Source organism: Poecilia latipinna, unplaced genomic scaffold, assembly GCF_001443285.1.
Source record: "Poecilia latipinna isolate Pla-1442-1.1 unplaced genomic scaffold, P_latipinna-1.0 Scaffold986, whole genome shotgun sequence".
Classification (NCBI taxonomy): domain Eukaryota; kingdom Metazoa; phylum Chordata; class Actinopteri; order Cyprinodontiformes; family Poeciliidae; genus Poecilia; species Poecilia latipinna.
This window is the reverse complement of record NW_015113602.1, coordinates 195,630-222,763: the sequence shown is the minus strand read 5'-3', so window position 1 is coordinate 222,763 and position 27,134 is coordinate 195,630. Positions and strand designations below refer to the sequence as shown.

Below are 27,134 nucleotides of genomic sequence, written 5' to 3'. Positions count from 1 at the left end.
CAGATGCAGCCAAAACTGCACAAAATAAGAATAATTTTCTTATTTGGACATAAATACCAAAATAAAGCATCTCTGCGTTATTTTGTATGCTTGTTTTTGTCATGTTTCGCAAGTTTGTCAACTATTTACAATAAAATTACGACCAAGTTTAAGCATCTCCTGTCATCTTCTTCCCTAGCAGTTCAGTAGACACAGATTCACCTATTTGTGATTTTTTTTCTGTGGAGCTCGACACCAAATTATTTGCGGAGATTTTGCTTTGTTGTGGGTTTTTGTGTAGATCATATGTAAAAAAAAAAAATTCAAACGAAAATGCACCTTAAGAAACTGAAATACCAAGATGCAACAGGTGGCACGTTAAAATCTGTCGTTTACAAAGTAGCCAATCCAGGAGCGGCATTCATTTTCCTTTTACCCTCCAAGTGGAGATAAGGAGAAACGTGTGTTTTAGCCTCTGCGGTTTCCACTGTGGCCATTAATGCATATTATTGTATTTGATTGATTAAAATAAGCAGTTCTGAGAGAGGGCCCACCAGGCGATCGCTGCACCAGGTTTGGCCATTGTACCAATGCAGCAGTCAGTAGTGAAGAGACCAGATAACTAAAAACTGTTTTACATTCGTTATGTAACTGCACCATAGTTGAGCTCTACATTTTTTCCTGGGTCACCATTTGGGGAGAGCGTAGAGTTATCTGATCAGGATCCCGCCACGTGTTCAGTCTGAATACTGATTCCTGGCTAAATGAAGGCAACTAGTCAAATAATTATCATTTCCACATGTAGTTTACGAAGAAGCAAATGAAAAACTCATCACTACACTCTGACAAACCCTGTACTCTAAAAGGTTTGCAAGCAGTGAAATTAGGGCATCTTGAATATGACAATATTTTATTAAGCTTGCGAAGGTTCAAAATCTATAACAATTCAAAACTCAACAGGGTAAAAAAAGAAAAAGTGCCAGAATGATCAGTTTAACATTTAATGTGACGGCTTTATTCACTTCAGTAAGTGGCAAAAGTAAAAAACGCAATAACCGGGTCAAAACATATTTAAAATTTACAGCTGAATCCAACAATCCAACCTGCTTCTCTATTCACGAACAGCTATTTTTTTCCTTTTTTTTTTTTTCTTACAAAAAGTTTAACCATTAATCAGACAAAAAATAAATAAACCCCAATTTGCAATTCTGCTTCCTGGTGCAAACCTGCACCAGCAGCCTGAGCACCTCCTGCTCATCCTGGCCCATTAACTGCCTGCTGAGGCAGGATAATGAGAAAGATGACATGGAGGCTGCCGCCGAGTGTGTGTGCGTGAGATGGTACCCGAACATGACTGATGGGTTCGGTGAGAGACCGTGGCAGCTGCTGTGGCTTCTCGGAGCAGGTACGTGTCGGACTGAAGCCCTGTGTGTGTGTGTGTGTGTGTGTGTGAGCGCGTGGGAAGCTTAAAGTGGCCAAACGTCCGCTGACAACTGTCCTCTCACCTCACGTCAGCGCAGCAGCACCGCTACACATCCCCGCACTCGTTCGGTCGCACTTCTGGTTGCTTTCCGTACGAGAGGCTGTTATGCAACCGAAGTTCCCGGTGTTACATGAAATGCAGATGGCGACAGAAGAGGTCCTCGGATACCTCACGACAGCAGCAGGTGGCGAACTCTGAATTACATTAAAATATACACAAACTCGGCTGCTTTAAATCCCGGTGACCTCCCAGTGCAAACCATGTGCCATAGTAACGGTATTAACTTTGGCTTGGCAACTACTCAAATTAGCATCTACAGGAAAATCACTGATGAAATCGATGCTAAATTCTTAGAGCATTTTTACGTTTTTAAAAATGAATTTTAAAAAATCACTTCACAGGATAACTTGCATTTGGGTCAGTAGGTGATGAAGAACAGTGTTTATGTCACATCTATTGTAAAGTTATCAAGTTTACAAACACAAGCTCCACATTTTCTTTTAGGATTTTCTGTGACAGAACCAAGTGGTGGGTATTTATGACACAGAAGGAAAATAATTTGTGGTTTCAGTGACCACAAAGAAAAACCTGAAAAGTTTGTCCAGCTTCCCCTCCGTGCTGAATAAAAGCAAAGAATAAAAGCTTTAGTTTTTAAGTCATATAAAGTGTTTTGCAGGCGGGTTAAAGTTGGTTCACATCTGACTGGAACACATCCTTCTAGATATTTGCTGTGTCCATTAATGGAGTGAACAGCTATCGTTCTTTTGGCTAAGTTGTGGACCTCTGCAGCTCCCCCAGAGTCGCCTCTTTGCTTCTTCTCAGATTTTTGCCCCGCCTCTCAGTTTAGGTGGACCGCCGTGTCTTGGCAGGTTTGCACCACACGTTTAGAGAAGCCGGATTAAAAGGGGTTACGTACATCTACCAGTTTTCGTCTGAAAGTTTTTAAGGTTTTGCCCTACTTTGAATTAGTCTATTGCATAAAATCCTGACAAATTACATCAAGGGTTTTGGCCATAACATTATAACATGTGGAAAAGTTGTGAATATTCCTGCAAGGTAGTGTAGTCATGTTTCTAAGGTATTATGAACATAGAGAGGGACGCTGATGCTTTTCTAACACTATGCAACTTTGACTAATAAACCTAAAATACTGCTCTGTGATATTTACTAAGACATTAAAGAAGTGATTTACATCCTACATTGTTCCAATTATCAAAATGTGATCAGACATCATTACCAGTCTTTTGTTACTGAATACGAAACAATCTTCAGTCGACTTGCTGCAATTTAAATTCATTTAACTGACTGTGATGCGACTGGCGTGTGGGTGGCGCTCTTTGAAGAAAGTTAAACGCCAGCTTGTTGAATCATTTTTTAATTAAATTTATACAAATTTAGAATAAAGATGTCAACACAGCTTCACAAGAAGATTAACTGGCGCCGTCAGGATTTCTGGGGGCTTTGAAACATTTCTTCCTCCTCTGTTTGTAATAAGCTTCCTATTTGCACAGGCTCCACAATTACAACAAAACTGCTGAAACTTTTCCAAAGACGGACATCTTGACTTCAGCTAAAAGAAACGGCTGGCGTAAAGGTTCTTGGAGAACAGTTGGAGCTCATGTTTGTTGTTCTGTCTTACTCAAAAAACTTAATCCAAACATAAGTAAACGTCTGTAGAGGCAACATCAGGGCGTCTGAGGTGAAATGCAGGTAAAAATCCAGAGGTAAAACAACTCAAATGTCGTTGCAGTTTGTCGCCCAGAGAAATACCGGCTGATGAAAGTTACATTACCGTTTCTAAAAAAATAAAATAAAATATCTGTTTGCCGAGTTCAAATGAAAATGCTAAAAATGTTCAGCCCAGAAGTGCACTTGAGTTTGAAAGGCCGTTAGTCACAAATACTGCGCTTTTGTTTTCTTTGACTCTAAAATGAAAACCAGCAGAAATATTACCAAACTATAACAAAAGCAGAAACTGTCGGTTTTGGCTGGTTGAAGCACTTCAACTCAAATTTAAGTTGCTTTTAAACCTTGAAAAGGCATCAACCAAAGTGTGACTTTTATTTTTCTTAAAGTTTTAACTTTAATTAAAATGAAATCAAAAACCCGATGCCAATGGGAAGGGAGATAGGCTCTTTAAACTTTATCGCTGTGGCGCCGTTGGCAGCAAGTAAATCCCGGAATGAGATTTGATTGGTTTATTTTGAGCTACATAAAAGAAGAGAAGCCAACATGTTGTATAATGTACACATTATACTCCAAAGTACTATGAAAAAGATGTATGTACTGTATATCCTGGTGGATGGATGACCACAAAGCAAGACAGTATTGTATTGTCTCAGTTTTAAATTTAAACTGCTAAAAATCTGGTAGAGGCCCAGAAGTTTCCAAGACAAACAAATCAGTCACCATTTGTCAACATTTATTTTAAGAGCAATGAAACGGGCAGCTTGGAGGAACAAAAGTCCATTTCAAGACATTTTGTGGTTAAAACCGAAGGGAAGCAAATTGGGATTTTGACTGAAAGGTTCTTGGCAGCTTTGAAATGAAGAGTCACTGTTGTGAAAAAGTAAAATAAATCCCAAATGTTCATTCTGTAAGAAATGTAGGAAAGAAAGAAGGAAAGAAAGAAAGAAAGAAAGAAAGAAAGAAAGAAAGAAAGACGCCTCGTTGCCAGAATATTTCAAACATTTTCTTTCTCCTTATTTGGAAAAAGATGGCCAACAATCCAGGATTCTAATTTTCACCAACCGTGAATCATTCGGTTAATTTTAACAACTCCCTTTGTCATTTTTACACCACGCTTTGCTTTTTGTCAATTTCATTTTGAGCTCGTCAGTTTGGCTCAAATAATTTGTCAAGAAATTTTAAGAATAGACATGAGCTGCTGTCTGGTAGGAAGTTTTTTTTTTTTTTTTTAAAAAGTCACAGATTCAAAGTCTGGCTGCATTATTTCCAAGACGAGTTTCCCCTCCTCCACCTATTGCAGAGAGTAGTATGAGAAAATAAAACAGATCACTTTTAAGCATTGCATAAGGCATAAAAGACATCTAAACATGTAAATCAAAAATCTAAGCCAAAATAGTGATGGTAGAGATGTGACTCTAAGAGAGAGAACGTATTATTCAAAAAGCAAAATCAAAAAGCCACAACGCAGACTCCAAATGTAAACATCGTATTTAAAGAAATGTGTCCTGTGTTCTGGTTACGTTACATTTCGGGCGTTTGGTCATGACGGCCACGGTTACATCAGAAGGAAAAACGTGGGAAACTTGCCGTCCTGATAACAACATCACAGTTGTGATGTGCTAGGAGAGACCGGCTGGGAAATAAAACAGAGATCTGGTGTTTCCACCAAGAAAACAATTTCTTGGTGCGTTTTTTTTTTTCCAGAAAAAAGCAGCGGGTTTCTGTGAAAGGGTTCCTGAGCTGGTAACACTTTAAGTGATTCCTCACACTAAACGTCGAGTTAAACGTCGTTTACGACCCCCAACTTGACCGAAGGTTAAAACGGGGAAACTTTTCTTCTCTCCAAACAATAACAGTTTTGGGTACATGCAACAATTTTTCCAGCCATACTTTCAAAGCTTACACAACTAAACAAAAACAAATATTAACGCGCTTATTTCCACCGACAGCTGGCGTGTGACGCGTCACTCTGCTCCACACGTGGAAAACAATTAGTAAAAACAATGTTCATCAGTCCAGTCGGTCCATTTGCCTGAATGAAGTGAATTACAGCGCGGACGTTCCTCCCTCCTCAGGGACGTTACGCCATCTGTTAGTCTGCTTCTACAGACCGAGTTATTTTAATTGACTCATTTCGATTCTCGCACACCAAGCGACAGGTGAAGCGTCAAAGCAATCTTGATTCAAGTGGGTGACTCATCCATGTATTCCACTATCAATAAAGTGGCTTGCGGTTATTTCAGGAAACCCAAGTAGTGAAATTGTAAATGTTTAAGCAAGTTAAATCAAAACCTCCCAAATGAAGCCGTTTCCGCTCACCTTCAGCCTCTTGGAGGAGCCTCTGCTGGCCGTAGCTGCCCATCAGCTCGTATTTGCTCTTCTCTTCAACCTGCAATACAGAAAAGTGAGAACTCTTAAACGTAATTTGCAGTGAGTGGCCATACCAAGTGCATGAATTTCATTACGCAAAAGTGTGATCTTCTACTTTTTTAAGCCTACTCAGTGGACATGTCAGGAGGATTTGTGGACTGAGCAGGATTTACTGAGAAGTCGGACCTCGTCTCGTTTGCGGGAGCCCAGTCTGAGGTGTTATTATCCGAGACGCTGTGACTCTCAGAGCTCAGCCGTGTAATCCCAGACGCCCGACGACAACGCTGCTGGGAAAACTGATCAAAGACCACAGACTGCATGCGGCCACCATTACAATCACGGCTGGAACGCAAGATGTGACGCATTTAGTGAACAGTTTCTATCTGAGCTCACTGCCAGGTGATAACACGTGTTTTTATCACAGTGTTATAACATTTGTCGGCATCACAGCAATTAAACCCTTCTTATAATTGCTGAATGGAGATTTCCGATGTTTCCGCTGGTTTTTTAAAATAAAATAAAAATCTGATTATGAGCTGCTTGGGATTGAAAGGTCTCATTTCCATCAACCTAATCTTCATCTGTTTCCATAGATACATCAAAGTCAAGCTGGACGCTGCCTAAAATATTAAGTCTTACTTTTGTTTCGAAGAGACATGCTGGTAAAATTAAAAGTTTACTTGAAACTTTAATCTACGAAGGCTACATTAAATTAAGTCCTCATGTTGAAACAATATCAAGTTGTATAATCTGAAAACTAATATTAGATTTCTATCAGAGCAATCATTTAAGAAAGTCACAGTCGTAATTTTAAGTCCTTTTTACTGCTTCCAAGTCTGATTCTGTGCAGCTGCAGTTTACATAGTTAAATTTCACAATAGGAAATTACACGCTTGTCAACTTGATACCAATAAGAATAAAACATTGGGTTTGCTTTGTAGTTTGTCATTATCAACTAAAAAAAAGTTTGCGTTGCTGCCGTGCATTTTCACGGTAGATCAAAAGTTTGCCTGGATTACCGCTCACTTTGGCGCAACACTCATTTCTAAACATGTTGAGTTGTGGGTAAAATATTGAGCAGGTTGTTTCAGGGTACACAATATTTTTACATGAAGAGGCAAAATACCTCAGAACAACGAGGGTCTTAAATATATTTGCCATTTTACCACAGATTTAAACTTCCTGCAGAAGCTGGATGAATTTTAGTAAAAACTTAAGTCTTTAAATGGTATTTTTCGATACCTATTTCAGCAAATGATTTGTTCTGTTGTCAGTGCAGCAATTCTGCAGCTATTATTGAGCCAGTTTTCAAATTCCAAGGCTTTTTCTGGTGTTACTGGAGACTTTCTCTGACCTGAGAACATGCATTGTTCTTCCAAAGCGCAGCAATCCTGCAGCTGCAGTCAGAACCAACTCTCTGACATTCAGGGTGGGAAGTAAATGGGAATGTTTTTAGAATGATAAAAAAAAAAAAAAGAAAAATTAACGCACTTGTCATTTCATGAGTCATTTAGGATGTTAATGTAGGTTTTATACAAACAAAATTTATAAAAACGCTAAAAATATTTGTTTTGCTTAGATGAACGTCTGAAAACCAGCTCAAGTAAGAACATTAATGTTAATATCAAAGAGTAACACACACTGTAGGAAACGTGCATTGTGTGTTACTAGTTGAAATTACTGAAACTAATCGTCACATAAACCAAATGTCAACAACAAAACAACTAATAATCCAGTGATTTTAGTTTCTCATTTTATGTTTGGAATAAAATTTAATTAGCAAGACTGAAAACAAAAAATGCTGAAAGATTCAGTTTTATTTCTTGAATCCGAGATTCGGGACTTGCGAACTGGCCTGACGTCCAGCTTGCTGGACACGGCGTCGTGGCGACAAACCTCGGGGTGTTTCTCCGGCATCCGACTCTCCATGACCTCATAAGCAGGATCAGCTCTGCGTCGTTCTTCTTTACCGTCAAGCTTTTTCTCTGGTAGGACAGAAGAAGATGTTTGCTTAAGAGACGCCATGCTCTACGTTAAAGTCAACACTCAGAGCATGGAAGTTATCGTTTCTCTCAGAACAAATTATTCATATGGCCTCATTTACAAACAAGAGACGCACTTTAAAACGTAAAGAAAGTGTTTAAATTTGAGCCAACATGGACTGATGGATGACACAAACTAACAGAAGTGATGGAAGTATCCGTGTTTTCTTGTTTCTGATGCATAATTACCTACACATGACACAGTTACAATCCGTTTCCATAATCAATTACAAAAGAATATTTTAGCGCCGACAAGGCGATTTTGAAAGATTCATAGATCAAACCTCAGTTCAGTCTTTCACACCTGATTCCTCTCATCCTTTCATTTGACTTCCATCATTTTATAAGCACATGCAGCGCGACATGCTGTCGTGGTTGGATAAAACTTAGGATTGTGTTGAAAATGAAAAGAAGAAGCATCTAAAGTTCAAAGGAAAAACCGAAAGGCCTTCCGAAAATATAAGTAACTATTAATCAAAACCACATTTTCAAAACAGTCTGAATATCATTTAGTGGTGGTCCAACATATTTGCGCAGCACCGACATATCCTCAACACGTTTTAACCAAAGCATATTAATAACAGGGTAATTTATGCATATTTTCATGAAGATTATTGGTTGAACTGCACTTCATAATCTTGCATAAACTCTACAAAGTCAACAACCTTATTCATTAGTTCATAAAAAATGAAAAAAAAAAACAAAAACAGCATTTACTAGAAGAACATGCAGCCAGGAATAGGACTGAGGAATAATCTAATTCCTCAGTCTTTATAGGTTTATAGGTCTTTACAGGTTCAGGTGAGATAAGATGGAAATGACAAAAGAGGCAAACATCAACCGGTGCAAAGAGTAAAAACTTATTTGATTAAACAAAAGCTGGCAGAAAGAAGAAAAGGTGAAAAAAGGGACGACGCGAAGATCCACTTCAGAGGATCAGAGGCACAAAGGACACCGGGGAGGTGGGGTCGTCTCTCTTACCTCCACTTCCTGTCGAGTCATTTACATCTTCCGGCCGACGCCGCTCTTCAACACCCCTGAGGAGTTTGTGAAGCAGCTCCTCATCAGCAATTCTGTCACTGCCCTGGCTTTTCTTCAGGCACGGTCCAGTCGGGAAGCTCTGACAACCACGGACGCCCCTGCTGCGGGGCATTTTAGCGGGCGCGACCTGCAGCGGAGGTTGGCAGAGCTCTCCTCGACACTTCAAACAGTTTTCATAAACGACAGCTCCTTTGTCCTGCTGGGAGCCCCGCGGCGGCGCAGCCTGTGCCAGAATGAGCTCATTTGCCGGAGCGGGGCTCATCGACTCGTACGGGTTCGCCGTGTGCGGCCGGCCGCCCGCACTCGGGAAGCTGAGCGGATCAGATAAGAGGTCGGCTATTTTTCTCTCTCCTCTCTTTGGCGGCGGCGACTCATCACCGCCCGGCTGCACTCTTGGCGGCTCCGTCGCGCATCCGGCGGAGGCCCGGGACGTGTCCAGAGTGTTCTTCGCTGCAGTGGTGTGCATGACAGTGCATGGCTGATGGGTTACTGAGTTTTCCCAGCATGCATCGATGCTTCTGCTCATGCAAAAAAACAACGCATGCACCATGTTTAAAAAAAGCTTTAAGGAGATCTTTTCTTACCAGGTAAGGTTGGTATTCCTGAAGAACTCATTTGGATGTAGGGGTTACCCTATGAAACAGTGAAAATGTGACATTATAATGCATCTAGACTGTTTCCTTCATAGTTGGAGTGGCTTCAGAGTGGCTGGATTTAGTTTATGTCAGATTGTAAATCTAAAATATTCAAAATGAGCTGCCAGTGTTGTGTTTTTGAAGTTTGCAGTTTCCCATCTCTCCAGCTGTCCTGTTTCAGTTACACCCGTAAGCCCACCAGTTTCTTTGAGTAGCACTTTATAGTTCAAGTAGGAACATACATTTTCAATGTATTGTTGGAAATTACTCATTTGACGGACACAGTCATCTAATTAGTTCAAAACAGTCACTTTTTTAGGTTCAATTGTTCGATTGCTTGTTAGCAGAAATAGCAAATCGGTCAATCACGCGGCAGCAGATCAATTAATCTAGGCATCTGTAAAACAAAGCTGACACTGAGCTTTAATCTGTCAGTGAAAGAGGTTTTAAGTGACTTTGAATTGCTAAGCTTGTCTCAATATTTCAGAAACTGCTGCTCCACGAGTATTTTGACACACACCAATCCCGCAGGTTTGCATGACAAGGTCCAAAACGGAAAAAAAAATAAAAAAAATCAAGCATCTGGCCGCTATGTGGACGAAAATGCCTCGCTGATGTCACAGGAGATCAGACAGACCGGTATGAGATGACAGAAAGGCAGGAGTTGCTCAAATAACGACCCTTTACAATCAAGGTTACCAAGGTTACCAACCTTAAATCAGGTGAAAGCATCAGACCACATATGATGCCACTCCTTGTCAGCCAACAACAGCTGAGGCTAAAAATAACTCACACTCAACCAAACTGGACAATATGAAACCAGAAAGATGTTTCCTGGTTCTATGAATCTTGATTTTTATCTAAATGGGGGATTTTAATTTGTTGGATATTCAGCTGACAAGTGACAACATGGACCACGACGCATAAGGAATGTTATCGACACATTTAATCTGTGCCACAAAGACTTAAGAGGGTCTAGAAGCCAAGAAAGGGTCCTGACTAATCACCTGTACCTCACAACGCAGCCGGTGCATTTTAAAAGGAAGCGGCTGTAAAAATTAGAGTCTGTTTCGATCAGACAGTGAGCAAACTTACAAAACCAGCAAACAACCACATACATTACATATATAATTAAGGGATTATGTCACATTCATAATTTCTGTGGTTTGATTTCTACCCACCCTGAGAACGAATTGTTAAAATACAAAAGCTGGAAAAAAAAAAAAAGAAATTGATAAATGAGATGAACTACTGCATTTTCAGCTCCAAAAACAATAATTATGAAGCAGGACTATACATCATCTCTGGTGACAGCATAATCATACAAATCTGAAGAATAAAGACGACATTTAGTTTTAACCAGAAGCAAAACCCTTCACAAAGCTCACGCAGAAATCCACCTAAATGCTTCAAATATAAAAGACGCACCAACAGAAGCAGAAAGAAAATACTTCGCTGGGCGGCTCGGCGTAAAGACCTGCTCTGAACGATGACGGTGTGAAGCTGAATGGACAGATGGGCCGTGGGTTTGTTCGTGGTTCTGCCACCAATGCGCAGCTTTGAAACCGCAAAGGTCAGTGTTACAGTAATCCACAGAGCAGACGAGACGCTGCTGACAAAGCAAACACGCGAGCTGAGGCCGGCTGACAAATCCAAAGGAGAAGCGATCAGTTTCTCTTACCTTGAACCCACCACACACTGAGCAGACGGCCACTACGGTTTTGGAGGCAGAGAGGGAGCCGCAGCTGTGAGAGGAGCCACTAGAGGGCAGCGCCTTTGTTTTCCCGCTGTCACTTGAAGGGCCCTGTGCGTGTGCAGGATCTGACTGTCCGTCTGTCGCCTCTGACTGAACCTCAGCTGTTGCCGCTCCGCCTGCGCCCCCCAAGTCGGACTCCGCTGGGCAGTCTGAAGGAACGGGGTGGTCTTCAGGTGATTTAAAGGGCTCACAGTCTTTGTCGCCCCCACTCGCTTCATGCAACACTCTCCTGGGAGAGTCGTAAAGATGCCCAACAAGCGACGTTGGCACCTGGTACTCCTGTCCAAGAGCAGTGGGGCAACTGCAAGGGCTTAGCTCTTGAGCCAGCTGTGGGGGTAAGCTGAACACGGAGCCAAAGTCCTCCCCAGGGGCGATGTCCAAGCTGCCCGTGTACGAGGAGAAGCTCCCAGAGTAGGACGAGTGGCTGCCGGTGGCGATGCCGCTGTCCGAAGAGCTCTGACGGCCGATGTCCTGGAGCTGCCGGGGCGGCTTGGCCGAAGGTCGGCCGCCGCCTTCCTGGCCAGCTGACAGCTTCTCTGCAGTCTGCAGCGCCGCCTTGGCGCCAGCGTGGCAGGCGCTTCCGGTGGCGTTTGAGGCGGGTTCGGTCCAAATGGTCAGCCTGCTGCCGATGCTGCAGTCTGACTGGCTGGTGTCGGACGCGTCGGAGGAGCCAGATATGCTGCGGTCGTCTCCCCCGGCAGATGGGAAGCACGTGGATGAGACTGCTAAGAAAAAAAAAAAAATATATATGTTTAACATTTCATAAAGCAAATTAAAGCACCATGATATGATAAGTTGGTTAAACGTAAGCATAACTAGTGCTGTCAGTAGATTTAAAAGATCTAATGAATCACTCTAGCTCTGTGATTAATCACCATGTTCCAGTTCGTCTGCCTGAAATGTAAAATTGCTCCTTTTCAAAACGTTTTTTAACAGAAACCATCTACCGTCTCAAACCAAACATGTCTGGAGAGTCTGTTTTCCAGGTTTTCGTATTCTGGACGTTTTGCTTCAAACGTTAATTTAGAAATGTTAACTGTAAACTGCTCGAGCTTTGGTGGAAGGATAATTCATCACTGTAATCATGTGCACACTACCTCTGGTTTTATCCAAGACAGAGGAAAGCTCAGGAGAGAGGTTACAGGTCAAAATACGTAATGCAGATGAATCTGCTTTATGTGATAAAGTGTAAAAGTTTTTTAGATTCATTCCATTCGCCAATGTTGACAGTCCTAAAAGTAACATTTACTTTTACATTTACGTTTGACCAGCATTTCGATTTAAGTTTCAGTTCTTGACAGGCTAACTGTCAAACTCCAGTGTCCAGCTGAATGAAGTCACTAGATAGATAATGGTGATTCAGCCATTTGATTGGACTCTGTTGGACAGGAGACGCATCACAAAGATGCAGGACACTGGAGGAGTGGAGTTTAACCTCCCCGGGTTGCAGGATCCCACCTGTGCTGCTCCCATGAGAGAGCATGCTCAGTCGCTTCTCCAGCTCCTGGGTCTCCAGGTTCAGCTTCTCCTCTGAATTTGTTTGGCCTGAGTTGAGTTCTGCAAAAAAAAAAAAAAACATCTTCAGGATGGATATAGGAGAAAGGTGTGATGTAAGCTTAAACTGTGAGAATCCCGACGCTTTGGCTGGGGCTGGAAAACGGGGTCTATGCAATGTTTGTGCACCAGTACAGGGTTTATTTATAGCACTGCCACGTGGCTCTTTTGGCACGTTTTCTATCGCTGCTGCTGCTGCTGGTAAGATTCTTGGAGCCGGGCAAGGATCTAATGTACCTCGAATCGCCAAGGTCAGCTCTGACGCCGATTGATTCAGAGGTCTGATTTCTGTTTGATCTTCTGAGCAAAGTTTTTAGTAAATGTGAGATTGTGTTTCGTTAAAACGAACAATTTCTTTACTCCACGTGAATTTCCTTAATCTTACCAAAAGACACATCGAGACTAAATAAGACTCTGAAAAGCAAATTTGGCAGCATTTCCACTACTATCTTAGAGCGGGCGCTTCATTAAAAGTATAGCGCTACTTGTTAGTTTTATTAAAGTCAAGTTGTTGTTTTTTTTAAATGTCGTCAACTTCCTAAAATAATGGCCTACGTCCTTTCTTGCCTAAATCATCTCGGCAAAAATGAGGCAGTGATTTGTTTGCTTAAATCACTTTTTGCAAAAAAACAAACAAAAAAAAAAGACCTAGGCCATTATATGAGGAAGATGACAATATTTAGTTAATATGCTATAAGACGAGAGCAGCAAGTTTGTTCTGTAGCAAAGTGCAACGCAATCAAGTACTCAGAGTCTCTGTGACAATCCACAAAAAAACGTAATGGCAAGAAGTGAAACTTTACCTAAAAACTAGCAAGTCAATGACTGTGTAAAATTGTTTTAATAAAAACTTCTACAAAAAAAACAACAACTACATTTATCTCGCTACAGTGAGTGACGTAGAATTTAAATGCTATTTCGTAAATGAAACAAAGTGATTTGGCAAATCAATGCATCGAGTAAATCAAACATCTGGTTCTCATTTAAGCAACGATCGCATTGATCTGATTATCAACATCAAAATGGCAATAAATAAATGTGCCAGACAATGCAATGTGACCTGCAGTAATCAATAATCGTTTTTGCTCTGACTGTACAAGAAAACATAAGTTATGTTTTACCAAAACGCGGGTCGTTTTGAGAGGAACGTCTCCATTTTGGGATAAAAAAACCCCCCACACACACACAAAAGTGTGAAGGTTTAACTAAGTGGGTGATTTATTTCGGTGGTTTCCCTGGATTTTATGTAAGAGTAAATAAGTAAAGCTGGCTGAATACATAGATGACATCGTTTTAAGACTTTTTAAAGACCTTCTTAGAACATTGTGTTTTTTCCTTTCCACCCATTTCCATGGACACGTCGCCAGACCTCGGTGTGGACGCGAGGGGCAAATCTAGAAAGACCAAGTAAATTTAAATTTTGGACTATGAAAGGAAGTACTTTTGCAAAGCCTCTTAATAAGAACTCCTCTTTTTTTTTATTTTCTTTCAAAGCTCGTGTTAAACTTTGAAAACGTTCCTGTGTCTACAGGAACGACAAATCGCATGAAAGTTTAATAAAGGACTCCACAATGCTATTCGTCTTTAAGTTAACCTGCTTTTACATCTCTAATTAATATTTCAAACTTAATAAATCTTAAATTAAGAATGCAGATCAGACAGCTAATAGAGTTTATGATATAGAGGTTGGGGCAACATAACAGCTCAGAGCGACAAGCGAACCCAGCGTCATCACAGCAGTTAATCAAAACTGTCAGCCGACCGGGACGACGATACGAAAACAAGACCCATAACTGTTCGCCACGGAGAAGATTTATGACGGTAGAACCGTAAAAAGCGACAAAAACATCAGCAGGGAGAGTCGAGCGCTGGTTGACTGATCAGACGAGGCAGCAGAGGAATCCGGAGGATGAGGTTACACACATGCTCGGAGTGATTAGGAGGCTTTGGCTTCTCTGCTTGTGTGAACTGTGACTTTGACCCCTAAGGCCCCCTCCAACATCGTCCCTGCTATTTATTGCTCTTCGCACTCTAATAATAGGAAAATGAGCTCAACCTGCTATTGGGCGGCGAGATGAGCGAAAACTGGAACATGTGCAGACCTCTGCAGGTAGCACTGAGGGAAGTAAAAACATGGCAACGTTTCTTACAGGACAGAGGTCATCAGTGTTCTGCACCCAGTAGGCATATAAGACGAGTATGTAAACTTCCGACTGACTCGATTTTACATATGAAAGTTTTTAAATAGAAAAAACTGTGGTTGCAAACCACTGTCTAATAATTAAAAGCAAAAAATATATATTTTTAAATCATGTTTGACCTCATAGGTCTGGGTTTTCTGTTTCCAACTCCTGATAAAAGAAAATAATTGCTGCTCAAGTTGGCAATTAACCGAAGTGACTTTTTGTTCTTAGTTCAGTGTTGGTTCCCCTTGTATCTGCAGGGAAGCTGGAGGAAAATCTTTGTTTGTGTGTTACATTTAAGGTGGCCCAAAGAATTTCCATTCACTTCGAAACACCTTAAGTCAGATGTTGTCTGAATTATCGACTGACTCACAGGATTATCAAATTGGATAAAAGACATCTTAGTCAAGGATTCTTGAGTCCACCAACTTATTTTGCAGAAATCGTTTCACTCCCAGTGAGCAACATGGCAGCTCGGATTGATCTTTGCATGAAACGCAGCAGACGAGTATCAGGCTCTGCTTACGTTGCCTCTTTTTTGTACTCTTGTGCTGGAATCTAAAAACTCCCTGTGTTATTTATCAACAGGTTTTTGAGCTTAGGAGGGTTTTGCAGTACTTGCCTGGCAAAACGGGCCGCAGTCCGAATGGACCTCTGCTGGGGCAGATGCCTCGAACAATGCAGTCGAACAGAAAGCTGATCTGCTCGCCCTCTGCAGACGCCAGAAGAAAAACACCAGCCCCTGTAGAAAGTGGACGTTATCAAAGTTTAAAAATAAAAAAATAACATCAATTGGCTAATAAACCATGCTAATATCGATTAACTGGCTAATAAACCATGCTAATATCTATCAACTGGCTAATAAACCGTGCTAATATCGATTAACTGGCTAATAAACGTGCTAATATCTATCAACTGGCTAATAAGCCATGCTAATATCTATCAGTTGGCTAATAAACCATGCTAATATCTATCAACTGGCTAATAAACCATGCTAATATCTTCATGAGGTTCTGCTTTAAATACAAGACATATTGGCAAAAATAATCATATAGGTTTTGTATTATATATATATATATATATATATATATCTCCTTGAAAAAGATTCCAGTTTCAAGGAATCTAAAAACTGAACTGATGTTCAGTTTTTAGTTCTCAACTTTTGTTCTTCAAATGTATTTTCAGCTCTTAGTGACAATCGTTAGTGAAAAACTGACTTTACTATATTTGTTTCCTTTGTGTTCTCTGGTCTTCCGTTTTGTTTGAATCTTAATCATGTCCTATGCTGGCCAGAGTCTCTGGTTTGTTTACGTTTCTGTAATTGTTTCCCATGTTTCCCGTGCATTCTGTCAAACGTTTCTCTCATTCTTTCATCACAGCTGCGCCCTTGTTTCTAACCAAACTCCCTGTTCAGTAGTCACCTCTCCAGGTTAAATATAATTCAGTGTTGGTTCAGTGTCGGATCCTACCGTTTCCTCCTGCATCTCCTCTGGTCCTCGTTATTCTTCCTGACTTTTGGTTCTCATGAGTTTTCAGTTTTAGATTTTTGTTAAAGTAAATAGTTTATTTTTTAACTTCCTGCCTCCTCTCCGCTTCAGGTCCTGCTTTGCACTCCATAACAGCAAGAGGATTTCTCGCATCAGATAAAAACAAAAACACACCCATTACCATCTGTAGATAATGTGGGCTTTATCAGGATTTAAAGTTATTAAATTTCAGCTAAGGCCTTTATAAGACACTACTAAAATGTTTTAAATTAATAGTTTATACTTTCCAAATAATCCAGAGGCAAATCGTACACCGTGGCTCCAGTTAATGAGTCCATTTCAGACACACAGATGGTCCAAAGACAAGTAATAAACCTCAAAGCTGACATAGGTTTCACTGCCAAGTTGCCACTAAAAGCTCTGCGGTGACAATCCTTACGCTCAGCATGTCACCGTTAAATTTAACATCAGAAGAAATGCAGCAGACTGAGACTAAAACGCCCGTCTTTCAGCTCGGAGCCTCAAAGAAAACAAAAACCTTTGTAAGGTCAAAGGTCTCCGAGATCTCTGACTGTACAGCTGCCGGTCCGCTTCGAGACACAAACAATAAAAAAAAATAGGTCGCGCCATTCCTCAAGACCACCCCTGTACATCGCATTTCCAATGCCCACAGAGGTCAAAGGTCAGCAGTGAAGTCTGCTCGAATGTCTGCGCCGGCTGAAACTGAGAATCTGCAGGCCGCTCGCTGTTGTGTTATCTAATCAAGACGCGTCTCGTCCAGACGAGCGAACTAGCTGTTTACGAAACCTGAAACCCGCGACTGTACGCCCACAAGTCGAACTTTTATTAGCAGACGAAGAGCGTCAGGTGCGCCGCCAAAAAGCCAGAGTGCAAAATAACCACAAAGCACAGGTGGCAGAGTTTATTTGGCTCGCGTTATTCAGAGTAAAAGCAAGCAAAACAGAAACTCAAGTGGACCCTTCTGGTCTCTGCCTCAACAAGTGACAAAAACACTGTCTCTATAAAAAGCAGCAGAACTTATTAAACCGGTTCAGGAGGTAGGAGGTGTGAGCTTCGCTTGGATCTTCACAGGCAGTCAAGAGCCAAGAGTTTCTGTCAGCAGCAGCAAAAGTACATGGTTCTTAGCTCTATGTTAAAAATCTGAAAAGTGTGTGGTGCCTTTGCAATTCAGCCTGCTCAGGTTCACCAGTTGGTGTAAGTCAACGTCAGCTTTATTTTATTTTTTGCTCACTTGTTTTTGTAAACCTCCATCAGATTTGATGGATTTGATAAATCATTAAGTCCTGCGACAGAATCTCAGTGGATTTAGGAAGATGGAGGCTTTTATTTGTCCATTTCAACCTATGAATATCATGAGCTTTGCTGAGTCCTTACTAAAGAAATGCGAGGTAGTGAGTGTGATCCCAGCAGCTTGAAGTGTTCTTGGACAAGAGACCAAACCCAAAGCTGCTAAGGAAAAAAATGTATCTGGGAGTTTAAAAGCACTTTGAGTCCAGTCCATTTATCATTTAGCAAGCCAAGCTAGTGAACTGGTAAAAGATTAAACCAGTACATATGTCTCTCAAAGCGTCTAGCAAAGCTGCTGTAGGTTACAGATGTGCTTTAGAGAATCGAAATGGAAGTTCTTCTCAGCACTACTATGATCTACAGTCACATTTCAGAGGTGCTGGACGAGGTCCTAAAAGCTCTCAGCTATCCAGTCCAGTATACGTTTATGCTGTATTCATTTCTTAAGTGATGTTACGCATCTTCTCTCTGCTCAGAGCTCATTAGGCCTAATCGAAATGATTCTGCAACGTAGCTTCATTTCCTCCGATCACCCGAGGCCCGGTGTGGGTTTTGAACCACTCTCACCGCAAAACTGATCTGGAAATTTTCATGAAAGTGACCATACACTCCTGTTTCTGTATTATGCACAGAATGATATGATTTATGGAAATTGTCCTAGAGAAAACATGGAAACGAAACCAAAACAGTTCCACCGTTTCAAGGGGAAAAAAACACCACAAAGCGCAACAATGTGACAAAGAGACGCAGGTCGCAGAATACACAGAGTAGAATTTTATTGCCAATTATTAATTAACATGATAGATGTTAATCCAGCACACTGTTCACCAAGGTTATATATTTATTAAAAGCTGTGTTTCCTGGAAAAGTGTATTTGAGTTCATGTGTGAATTCCTGACATAGATACATCTTCTGAACATAATTAAATAATTCTGATGAATCCTAAGAAAGTTTATTTTAGAGCAAAAAAACTAAGTGAGCTTGAAGACGCGTTTCCTCTATTGAGGCAAATATAATTCACAGAGCTGAAAAAAAAAAGTCTGCGGTATATTTCCATATGCGATATGATCAATTATTCATAAAAATAATTATCATTTCACCTGTTTTAAATCAATCACTGGCATTATTTGGAAAATAACCAGGCAGTCAAAGATTATTCTCATTACTTATTAATGTGTTGACCTTTTAAGATGAAATATATCAGCTAATGGCAGTAAAAATGCTGAACATTATTGTCCAAGATTAAAGAGAATTAACAATTAAAGCTAAAAATCTAACTCATGTAAGTGAAGCTTACGGTAATTTGGGAAATTAAACTACTCTGATCTAAATTTGCATTTAATAGAACATGCATACAAAATTTGAGGTCAAGTGAAAATGTATTAACCTGAATCTTTTGCTGCTTTCATTGACGCGCTAAGCTGAACACCCATTGTTAGCAGAAAACACTGAGCAGAACCTTGAGAGGTTCTGGCAGAGCGGCTCGGCTCATATTTCCCACAAAGGAGCAGAGAGGACACAGACAACAGCTTAGTGAGCTGCCAAAAGAAGAAGCTTCAGCTTCACTCGTGCCTGAGCTGCTGCGGATAAACTGTACCCAGAGATTACATCACCAGATTGTACTTGTTGTTTTGTAAGTGAAGGTAAAAGCAGCGCCTGGTGGGTTTTCTTTATGTGGATCTGTTGCTGGAAAGTTTCACCACTCTCCTCATATTCACATTTTTTTTTTAAATGTAGGAACATTAGATTGCTTCGTAAAATAAAATGTCTAATGTTGCCGTATGTTTCCTCACTCCCAATCCTAGCTGCTTTAAGTCAATTCTTTGCTTTGCAGAACTAAATTCGCCAGCAACCAAACATCTTTGTTTTTGGTTTGTTTGGATTTATCCGCCCGTCCATCTTTTGTCAGCTGAGCCGAGACTCTCATCTCGATCCCCCTTCTTCATCCTCTGAGCTTGTTGAGCCCGAGGCTCTGGAGACTCAAACGCACCAGGGATGCCTTGAGAGGTATTGCAGTGCAATACCTCTAAAGCATCATGCTGCAGGGCAAACCTGACCATACAACATAGTCAGAGTTTCGTTCCAGTCTCTTTTAGGGAGATTTAAAGTACAAGTAATCATCAAGTTTCCCCCAGAAAACCTGCTAAGCCCAGTGGTTGGGTGCGAGGGTGGTCATTCATCCAGCGGTCCGTCGTCTTTTTGAGTCAAAAAATGTTTAAAGTTGAAAGGAAATTTGAAAATATCCCTTGATAATTATGTGTTATTGAAAGATTAATACCTGAATACCAACTACAAAGTCTTAAAAATGCTAACATTTTAAAAAGACTTTTTAAATAATTTGCAATGCTCAGCCTGGTGGGGGCACAAGTAAAGCCTGGTGGCCCGCCAGGCTTATAATACACTGGGGGAAACCCCGTATCATGCATTTTGAAACATTTTTCTCCATATTTAGAAAACAAGGCATTGGTTTGTACATTAAAATTGATTTCTCAACAAGGAAAAAGATATTTTGAATAGACGTGTAGTTTCTGAAATAAAGGTTTGGAGTGAGGACTCTTACTTTCCCCATAGATTCTTCACAGGCTAAAAGGTCATTGATGCTCCCTGTATTCAGGCCGAATGCTCTAATACATTAAAATAGCGTCTTCATGCCTAAATAATTAAACAATAATACAATCAATGTTTGGAATAATGAGGCTAAAGTTGTTCTGAATGTCAGTCAAGAGAAACATTGAGGAGTCGCTGCAATGAGCTACAACTTCTACACACAGAGCTGCATGTCATGTTGTGGTGATCAAAGAAAAATGACAGAAATCAAATCTAACTAGCAAGAAAAACAATTTCTGAAGCTCAAGCTACAGAGAAAAAAACAACAAAAAATTGCATATGAAAACAAAAGTTACCAACGTAGATTTCTCAAAGAAAAAGCTACAAAACAATCACTTTGAAAATGTCTTCTTGGGGAGAAATCTGTGGATGTACTCTTAAAAAATTCTGGTTCATAATAAAATCCATCTGAAAGCTGTCTTGGTTAATGTGTCTGCCTGAGGGAGATCAGATGGACAAGAAGAAGGAAAAAAAATAAAAAGTCTGAAGCCAAAAATCCTCCATCCTGACACTAAAGTTCAGAGAACTCAGATTTGACAAGAAGAGAGAAACATCTGATTAAACTTTATATTTTATATCCTTATCCACATGGTTTTAATAACCAAATCATAAAAAGCAGAGCACATGCTTTGTTGTGTCCCTTCAATCATTTCTCAACGCTGGATGAATTGTACTTCACACGACTAATAGCAGAAAAAAAAACAACTTGAAGCTAACACTTCAACAGGAAACTTTGGGGGGAAAAAAATAAAAAGCTTGACACATCTTCATCAGAGAATTAACGAGAGAAAGTTTGCATTAATAAGAAAATAACAAAGGTCCCCTGACTGCAGCCTCGAAGGCTTCTTTAAATCCAGAGTTGCATGGAAATCTACTTACAGTATCCACATCTTGTTCCCCCTTCAAACACGAATCCATTCGGCACCGGTCCGTATCTGCGCAGGTCTGGCAGGTTCCAGTGGCCGATGATGACGGGAGGAAAGTCCCGGACGAGGGCCAGAAGGTTGTTGCACAGGTGGAGAGTGGCAGGTCCGCTCTCCAGCTTGGTCCCTGGTAAAACCCCGACGCCGAATCTGTGAACTGAGCAGACGGAGAAGCTTAGACGGAGCAGCGATGGATGCAAAACTTCAATCAGCTCTCCCAACGTCTTGGACGTGAATAATGCGCGCAAGAAAGTCAGAGGAACAAAACAAAAATCTGAAGTGGAAAATCGTTTCCGAGCGGAGGAGTAGAGCAAACTCTGATCAACAAGCTTGTGCTTCTCCAACCCAAAGTTTCTGCAGCTTTCCACAGGTGCGGGATTAATAAGGAACCCGAGACAAACAGATGAGATTAACGTTGGTGACGATGACAAAGGGTTGGCCAGCGGCTTCTCGTCATCACTCAGGCTGGGAGAGATTCATACGGCGGCACACAAGGCGACAGAAGCGCCAGGCGCTCTGGCCCTCGGCCAACATGGCGGAGGAACGGCTGGCAGGTGACATCTGTGCAGGTTTGGATGATTTCCACTCCATGGCATTAAGCAGAAGGCCACAAACACACACAGGCTCTGGAGAAACGTTCAATACTCTCACTTTTAACAAGTGGAGCTCTTTCAAGCATGCCGTTGATGAGCCGTTATTGGAAATAATAAAAAAAAGAAAAAAAAGATGCAATTTCGATCCTACACGGTTTAAAAATTATTAAATTACAGGTCTTTCTCCAAGATCCTTTTAATGTCAAAGGCTTCTGAAAAGGTAGTGACAGAACAGCTCATTTCTTTTTCTTTTTTTGAGAAACGGGAGCCGTTTAACAAATTTTAGCCTGGCCTTTTTATAAAGCCGCTCCACAAAAACGGCTTTACTTGAAGTTTCTAGTTATACTTTGTTTTCTCCTGGACCTTTGAAACCTTTTAAAATGAATTTTAAAATCTCAGTCTTCACTTTCAGAACCGTTCTAACTAGTTTAAGTTTCTATAATGTCAGACCGGTTTATCGACTCTGTCCTCGTTTATGTTACATTTCAACTCATTTTAAGCCCATTTTTACTGTGAGCCGCTTTGCTACATTTGAAAGTTGCTGTCGAAATAAAGTTTTACCTACTTAAAATAAGCAGCGATCGTAATCTGACAAAACACCAAAACTCTGAGGAACAGCTGTGACGTAATTTCTCTCCGGCATCGTTTGCAAAGTCGCCTCCAACAGGACTGTCATCAGAGACATATTTACAATTCAGCTGCCAACTGATGAACAGTTCAATGCTATTATTAGTTTCTATGTAGGTTATATAATAGCTCCACCGGGTTACACGGCAGTGAGTCTCACTGCAATGCCAGAAATGCTCATTGCACAAAGACGGGTTGTCATAAGTTCTACAATAGATGGTCTGAATACAAGAATTTAAAGTTACAAATCACCACAATGGAAACATTCACTTGTGCTGTGTTTAGTTTGTTGTTATTATTTGATATTAAGTTTAATCAGAAGACTGTAGGGTGTCTTAAATGTGCTTTCACACACATTTAAGTGGGACTGTTCACTGGTAAAACAATTTTATGACGTACTCATTTAAATACAGATAACTGACTTCATTATTTGTCTATTATTTCTGCTCAACACTGGTTCAGTTGTTCGATTATCCGATTCTAATTTCAGGTTTTATAATCCTCTAAAATATGCCTTTCTGATCATTTGTGAAGTTAAACAAAAAAAAGCCAACATGAATTTAGCTTCACGTAGCAAAATCAACAGCTAAATCTTCAGAGAGTTTTATGAATGCCACTTTTTATTTGTTTCTTTTGACTGAAGAGAACCAAGGCTTTAAGAGAGACTTTAAAACAGAAGTATAAACAAAACGGTGATTTTTGTGCATCGTTACACCCCCAGTTCTTATTTAAGTCTTTTTATATTTCTAAAGTCTGAACTGCAAAGTTAAAATGAGTAGAAACTCAGCAATCAAAGAGACAGAGATCAGAATCTGACAGTTTCCCTATGATTAGGTCTGAGTGGCCGGTCAGCAGGTCCGACACCAAAAAAATATAAAGTCTTATTCAAATATGTCAAACAAACAAAATATAAGAACTGCCGCCATATTCGGTTTATAGCTAAAGCAAACATTAGATCCTCTGACTCGGTTATTTTAAATATAATTAAAATCAGACAAACATGAGGGAGACATGCTGAAGATCACACAGGGATGCATTTTCTCATTCATTCTTATTTTTTGTTCTAGCATTTACGAACAAAAAAACAAAAAAAAACGTAGGTATCAGACGGGAAATCCTTATTGGTTCCAATCAGATCAAAGTTTTTCATGCTCACAAATGCATAAGTTTCCTTGCTTGGCGATCTGAAACTGAAGCTGCCAAAGTTCTGTGATTTCACTACAGAGAAGGAACGACGAAACGTTTGGGAGTGCGTTGGTCCTCACCCTCTCCGAGGCCGTAGCGCAGGCGGAGCTCCCACGCCTGCAGGGCCTCCCTGCTGTCAAAGCCCAGCAGCGCGACCTGGTTCAGGCAGAGGACGGTCAGAGTAAACGCCACGCCTTCATACCACTGTCCAGCCTCCAGGCCGCAGATCTCCTCCAAGGTGACGCTCGCCCTCTCCTTGTTGCTCTGGAGTTTGTCTGATTTGTCTTTGAAAACCACTAAAACGAGGCAGTCTGGAGCGGAGAGACAAAGAGTTTCACACAGGATGAGGTAAAAATAAATAAATACTGGAGGTTAGAGGTGCACACGTCTAAATGACTTGTTTTAGTTAAAAACAGTTAAAATAAGATTTACACGCATCAGGTAAAAAAAAAAAACAAAAAAAAAACACACTGACATTAAAACAGACAAAGCTTTTCTTCTTTTCAGGTACAATTATTGAATGCATTCATTTTCATATTCTTTAAATACTAAAATAATGAGAGAAAGAATCTCTTATTACAGATATGATATATTGTCCCTGTTTGAGAGGTGCTAACCACCGCTGATGCTTGGATACTGGATTTGATTTGAGCAGCAAACACAACACTTAGGGAGACAGACAGAAAGAGCAGACTTGTTTTTCACATACTGATGGCAATTTTATCAAATAATTGATGAGAAGTATTTATAATTCAAGACGTTTTCTCTCCTGAAACACAACATATATTTTTATTTCTACTCTGACTCCATTTTCTGACCGACAGTAGCCGCTGGCGTGTCCTCCAGTCTGTTGACGCCTTTCAAGAACAACTCGGTGTCAACCGACAAAAAGTGTGTCCGCATTTTGCTGTACTTCGCGTACACGCACACACACACACACGCACACACACACTTAGAAAAACAAGACCTTAGTGCAGACAGCTGTAACAACACTGACATCAAAGATCTGAGGAGGAGCACCACTCAACCTGTGCAGTATGTTAAGCTGTGCAGCTCTATATACCCTCCACACACACACACACACACACACACACACACACACACACACACACACTGCACTGAGATGCCCCGCATGACACCCAAAGAGCTTTAATCTGCACAGGAATCAAATTAAACTACTTTGTTTCCTTACAGACCATGTTACATTTTAAAAGTTTAAAAGTCAGGTAAATTGTATTAAGCATTGAGCTGAGCAGTAATGCAGCAACAATCCTACAGTGTGAAATGTTGAAAAGTGTCACATATGTCACATATATATATATATATATATATATATATATATATAGTGATTTTGAATTTTTCCATCAATGCTTTGTCTATATCCACATATTCTTGTAGGATTGTAGGCAACTAATAATCCTGCAAAACAATTTAGGGAAACCAAGTAACCTGTACCCGGACAGAGCCAGAACCCGAACCGTGGACGGGAAGAACATTCAAACAGTGCGGAAATATCCCAGGCCAGGATTTTAACCGGGACCTTCTTGCTCCAAGTCAACATTATATCATAACTGTGAGACCCGTTTATTTTTCTAACTCAAACAAGCAAAATGAGCACAGCTTTAAGAGGGGACGCTTTAAAACACACACACACACACACACACACACACACACACACACACACACACAATTTCAGCTAAATTAGCATAATTCGGTTTAGCACCAATTCACAACCAATTTCACCTTGAGGCACTTTAAGGTAAACAGATATATTGAAGTATAATATCAAATCTGTGAACGCCTCGTGCTGTAATTTTGAGAATAAATTTTAATTTATTGTGTTTGGTGAATACAAACAGATCGATTTGATTTTCCTAGCTATTACACGCCAAACCATCATCCTTCCACCGCCGCCTCGCCTCTAATACGTTTTCTGCATATTAGAAAGATGTGCCATTACCAAAACTTACAGGCTCAAACTGCTAACGTTTGAAAACGCCACACATGCCCGTAAATTACGGCTCAAGTCCAAAACTACGATTTTTCTCCAATGTGGCGCTAAACTAAACTTGCGCACAGGTGTGAGAAGTAAACAACACATCGGTGGTTTCTTACCTGCTACAGGCGACGGCTTACGAAACACGAGCCACCTAGTCCTCCACTGTGAAGGGAAAACAACAAGTTTTACACAAGCGTCTTTGCGGAAGTTATTGAGATTTTTGTTTTCTCCCTGGAGCGAATAAAGATAAAAAAATGAAAAAAATAAAAACCCGAGCACCTTTTTCCCATCTCTGAGTCTGGCGTATCCCTCCACGACAACAGAATCCGTCATCTTCAGTCATGGTTCCTGACAGCTGCAGAGTCGCTGCCTGAATGAGGGGGTCACTTTCAAAATAGCTGCGCTGGTCGCTATGCCCCCAGGCCCCTCCACCCACAGCAAGGGGGGCACGTGGAGGAGGGGAGGCGGGGGAGGAATGCCATGACCGGGGCCTGGTGTCTGTCCGTCCGTCCGTCCTTCAGGGCTCCAGCAGCCGGTGTTAAGCTCCTGGCTGCCACCTGGACTGGGCTGAGCCACCTGCTGCTGCTGCTGGGAGCACTGGTGGATTACAAGCTACCACACGGTTCACAAATTCACATGTTTCATATGGTCTTTATGCTTGTCCAGTCAGAGGGGACTCGACTTGCTCGTTTGCTAGGACTGCACTGCATTCTTCTCTCCCTAAGATTTCAGACAATTTCAAGAATTTTAATTGGCTTGGGCCCTGCAGAGGAGGAGCCGTCCACGCAGGGCCCACCGGTGGGCTCGGTGGTGACGAGATGTCCCGTCTTCTTCTGTTGGACTTTTCAGGGCGACAGACTGTTCCACTGTGGACCCTGTAGGTGTTTTTTTCTTTTCTTTTTCTGAGTGATGCTCTCCTTGCTCAAAATGCTCATGTGGAGCACGATGGCTGGAATATTGTTTTTTTAACCCAACATTATCTTCTCCACAACTTCTTCCCTGATCCGTCACACTCTGCTATGACTTGATTTAATCCCTGTTTTTTTTTTTTTTTTTGTTACCTCCGTGCCATCTGCTCCAATCCATCAGGGGGAATCGAAGAGGTGGAAAAGGGGCAGAGCAAGGACAGGACAAGGACTGGTTCGTACCAAAACAATGAGAAGGAGAAATGGGATTTTCTTACGCTATTCGTTCAGTTCAGTTTGTGTGTGTTCCCCCCTCTTTGTGTTTGTGTGGGCTGATCAGCCAGTATTTAAGTTTCCCATTTGTCTCATTTAGGTAAATCTGTTTGTTTTTGTTCTTCTTGTCAGTTCGAGTAAAAGAGGTTGGTTACTTTGACCTCTTTTATGAACCCAATATTGTCATTTTATATTATTTACCTCAATTTGTTTTTTGGTTGTTTTTTTTGTTTTTTTGACTTAAACCTCCCTGTCTACCGCAATTCCATTGGGATGAGTTTAAATCCCGTTTTGTTTTGTTTTTAAACATGACTTTCACCTCCTGTTTCACGGTTTCTTCAAGGATTCTTACATTTTAAGTTGATCAAAATGTTTTCATAGGTTCCACAAAAAAAAAAATGGGAGGAAATTCAACTTCAGCTTTTAAAATACGGGTAATCAGAGAAGCAGAAGATTTTGATCGTCGTCGTGCAGATAAAAACATGTTTCGATGCA

The 27,134-nt window shown here is 40.8% G+C and overlaps 1 protein-coding gene across 4 annotated transcripts in view; it reads right to left on the bottom strand.

Annotated features, from left to right (window-relative positions):
- Positions 1-27,071, bottom strand: part of LOC106958447 (protein Dok-7) — a 34,979-nt gene extending 7,908 nt beyond the window's left edge. For 2 of the 4 annotated variants that reach the window (XM_015050348.1, XM_015050350.1), the window contains exons 1-11: positions 25,741-27,071; positions 25,578-25,623; positions 23,543-23,773; positions 21,014-21,214; positions 15,355-15,474; positions 12,454-12,552; positions 10,921-11,720; positions 9,189-9,237; positions 8,545-9,054; positions 7,418-7,506; positions 5,471-5,540 (exon numbers count right to left, since the gene is read on the bottom strand). In XM_015050348.1, the coding sequence (XP_014905834.1) occupies positions 5,471-5,540; positions 7,418-7,506; positions 8,545-9,054; positions 9,189-9,237; positions 10,921-11,720; positions 12,454-12,552; positions 15,355-15,474; positions 21,014-21,214; positions 23,543-23,773; positions 25,578-25,623; positions 25,741-25,794 (2,269 nt within the window). In that variant the 5' untranslated portion in view covers positions 25,795-27,071. The remainder of the gene's footprint in view (positions 1-5,470; positions 5,541-7,417; positions 7,507-8,544; positions 9,055-9,188; positions 9,238-10,920; positions 11,721-12,453; positions 12,553-15,354; positions 15,475-21,013; positions 21,215-23,542; positions 23,774-25,577; positions 25,624-25,740) is intronic. The other 2 variants (XM_015050349.1, XM_015050351.1) reach the window with 2 other exon arrangements.
- Positions 27,072-27,134: the final 63 nt, after the last annotated feature.